This window comes from Limulus polyphemus, unplaced genomic scaffold (genome assembly GCF_000517525.1).
Source record: "Limulus polyphemus unplaced genomic scaffold, Limulus_polyphemus-2.1.2 Scaffold6405, whole genome shotgun sequence".
Classification (NCBI taxonomy): Eukaryota; Metazoa; Arthropoda; class Merostomata; order Xiphosura; family Limulidae; genus Limulus; species Limulus polyphemus.
This window is the reverse complement of record NW_013672015.1, coordinates 42,278-43,915: the sequence shown is the minus strand read 5'-3', so window position 1 is coordinate 43,915 and position 1,638 is coordinate 42,278. Positions and strand designations below refer to the sequence as shown.

General features: G+C 42.6%; 1 protein-coding gene across 1 annotated transcript in view; it reads right to left on the bottom strand.

Moving 5' to 3' along the window:
* Nucleotides 1–266: 266 nt before the first annotated feature.
* The window catches only part of LOC111089483, a gene marked incomplete at its 5' end in the record, with an annotated part of 41,077 nt that continues 39,705 nt past the window's right edge, over nucleotides 267–1,638 (bottom strand). The window contains one exon of the mRNA XM_022402088.1: nucleotides 267–454. Coding sequence (XP_022257796.1) covers nucleotides 267–454 — 188 coding nt within the window. The remainder of the gene's footprint in view (nucleotides 455–1,638) is intronic.

Below are 1,638 nucleotides of genomic sequence, written 5' to 3'. Positions count from 1 at the left end.
TGGAGGTAGTCTCCGAACCCCAACAATTCTAAACAAGGTAGAGGTAGTCTCCAAACTCCAACAGCTTCTAAACAAGATAGAAGTAGTCTCCAAACTCTAACAGCTTCTAAAAAAGGTGGGGTAGTCTCCAAACTCCAACAGCTTCTAAACAAGATGGAGGTAGTCTCTAAACTCTAACAGCTTCTAAATAAGGTGGAGGTATTCCCCAGACTCGAACAGCTTCTAAATAAGGTAGATGTAGTCTCCAAACTTCAACAGCTTCTAAACTAAGGTAAAGGTAGTCTCCAAACTCCAGCAGCTTCTAAATAAGGTGGAGGTAGTTTCCAAATTCCAACAGCTTCTAAATAAGATGGAGGTATTCTCCAGACTCGAAAAGCTTCTAAACAAGGTGAAAGTAGTCTCCATATTCCAACAGCTTCTAAACAAGATGAAGGTAGTCTCCAGAGAATACAAACTGGAAATAAATACCACCATGACGAAAGTCGTGGCAGTCACGAAGGAAGGTGAAAGAACTAACATCCACTTTCGAGATACCCTTCTTGAATAAGTCATCACCTCAAGTATTTGGCCACAGTCATCAGCGAAAAAGGCAGCCGTGACAAAAAGATCCGTATTAAACTCGGAATGGAAAGAGCAGTGGTGAGATTGGTTAATTGGCATGAACATCTAGGTGAAATTGCTAAAAGCAATGGCCTGGTCGGAAGCAATTTATAGTTGCGAAAGTTGTACGCTTAAAAAGCACATATCAAAGCGTCGGAAGTGTCCGAGATGCGTGGCTATCAGAATATACTGGGAGTAAACTGAACAACCCATCGGATGATCGAGTCAGCACTGGAGGAAGTAGGGCAGAACGGAAACTTGTTGATGACATCAGAAGACGAAAGTTGTACCCTTAAAAAGCACATATCAAAGCGTCGGAAGTGTCCGAGATGCGTGGCTATCAGAATATACTGGGAGTAAACTGAACAACCCATCGGATGATCGAGCCAGTACTGGAGGAAGTAGGGCAGAACGGAAACTTGTTGATGACATCAGACGACGAAAGTTGAGATATTTTAGCCACATCACCAGGGCCAACAAGCTCTCAACGATCATCCTGCAAAGGAAGATTGAAAGATGCCGCTCACGTGGACGACAGTCCAGAACCAGAAGATGGACGGACGACATCAAGGAGTAGACCAAATTGTCATTGGCTCAGTACACAAACAGAGCAAGGAACGGGAACCAATAGAAGGTTGTTACTTCACAAAACATGGTTTATGATCAAGGAAGCAGACGAAACTACAATGAAGGTAGGAATAAAGAAGTCAGCCGTGCATCCAATAAAAGTTATTCAATAAAACCGCGTGACGTGACTCGTGACAAGAAAATAGAAGGACCGACTACCCAAAGTCACTCAGTGATTGGCGTTGAATTAATTTTAAGTCACTTTCACGTTCGGTCAGCAAGCTTATTTTTACCGAAGTCACTTTCTTTAAAAGTACTTAACTAATACTCTTTAAAAATACTTTAGCTGATCCACATGGGGAGGTCAGATGGAGGGTTGAGCAAATACAGTTTGTTTTTTTGTTTTTGGATTTCGCGCAAAGCTACACGAGGGCTAGCTGCGCTAGCCGTCCCTAATTTTGCAGTATAAGA